This window comes from Drosophila arizonae, chromosome 5 (genome assembly GCF_054131065.1).
Source record: "Drosophila arizonae isolate 15081-1271.41 chromosome 5, UAZ_ARI_1.0, whole genome shotgun sequence".
In the NCBI taxonomy this organism is placed as follows: domain Eukaryota; kingdom Metazoa; phylum Arthropoda; class Insecta; order Diptera; family Drosophilidae; genus Drosophila; species Drosophila arizonae.
This window is the reverse complement of record NC_142925.1, coordinates 18715867-18717008: the sequence shown is the minus strand read 5'-3', so window position 1 is coordinate 18717008 and position 1142 is coordinate 18715867. Positions and strand designations below refer to the sequence as shown.

At 39.8% G+C, this 1142-nt stretch overlaps 1 protein-coding gene across 1 annotated transcript; it reads right to left on the bottom strand.

Moving 5' to 3' along the window:
• Positions 1 to 247: 247 nt before the first annotated feature.
• On the bottom strand, positions 248 to 912 carry LOC149268613 (gram-negative bacteria-binding protein 3-like). Its single transcript, XM_089470063.1, has one exon. The coding sequence runs from the start codon at positions 884 to 886 to the stop codon at positions 410 to 412; it is 477 nt and encodes a 158-aa protein (XP_089326189.1). The 5' UTR covers positions 887 to 912; the 3' UTR covers positions 248 to 409.
• Positions 913 to 1142: the final 230 nt, after the last annotated feature.

Sequence of the window (1142 nt, the reverse complement as noted above, 5' to 3'; positions counted from 1 at the left end):
AAAATGTGTATGTAGGAAATTGGTGGCAAATATAAATAAATAATGATATGGGGATTTATACTAAAAATAGACATTCGTTAATAGCGAATTAAAAATTTAAAAAAGTATAAAATGTTAATGAAAATCAAGTAAACTTGCTAGAATCAGGAAAGAGTTGTAAAATATGGAGCCACGCAAAAATAAAAGATTTATAAACCCTTTATTAATCAGCATTTGCGTATATATATATTATACAACGAATAAGATATGATATATTGAATCACTCATCTATTTCTACTTCCACCATTAAAATAATTGAAGAATTTTTCATTATTTTTTCTTGTATATTCTCTAATTATTACTTTAAAACAGAACTAGAGCTTCATAATCTTGATTTGATTTCTTTTGGCTTAGATATTTCTTATAGTTGTCAAGCATAAATATTTATATTGCGATTCACATTGATAATTATATCTGATTTGGCTCCATCTCTTGAGGGCAAATTGATGGTAGTTTTTTGGTTTCTCTCATCGTTTGGGCCTACCTGGAAGCTCTGGTTATAAGCATGATAGTCCAGGCCATTGTACCGAACAGTCACCCAGTAATTGACCACATCGCCTGGCTCAAGCTTTTGCTGCCGATTAATATAGGTCCAGCGTCCATTACGGGGCGTGACTACAGTGGTAGGCCAGGTCTGATCAGTCAGACCTTCCATTTCCCCATTGAGTTTGCCGTGGAAGGCAAACAGTGAAATTCCCGGCCCATCGGGTATGGAGACCTCAAAACCCTTTGGACTGTTCACCTTGACCGTCACCGGGGGCACCTCGTAGGCGTGGCTGTTGCCCAGTGTCCCACAGACGATGAGCAGTACGATAAGCTGCTTGGCTTGAGACGTTGCTGCCCTCATGGTAACTGGCTTCAGCTCAGCGGGCGGTTCTTGCTTTTGTAGTGCACGAAACTGCATTTTTCCTCGGCACGAGTCGAGACGCTTTGTTGTTTGGGAGCAAGCCAAGAAATATGCAACACAAAGCCATTCAAATAACTTGCTTAAATACTTGCATAGCGAGAGCTTAAAGCTTTTACTTGTGGCCATGTACTGTCTAAGACCGTCAGCTCCTGTCTCATGTGTGCGGCTTGAGCCGATCTGCTTTGTGCCAGTTACT

Excerpts from the sequence above, each read along its gene's own strand:
- LOC149268613 (XM_089470063.1), bottom strand. The coding sequence starts at position 886 with ATGAGGGCAGCAACGTCTCAAGCCAAGCAGCTTATCGTACTGCTCATC.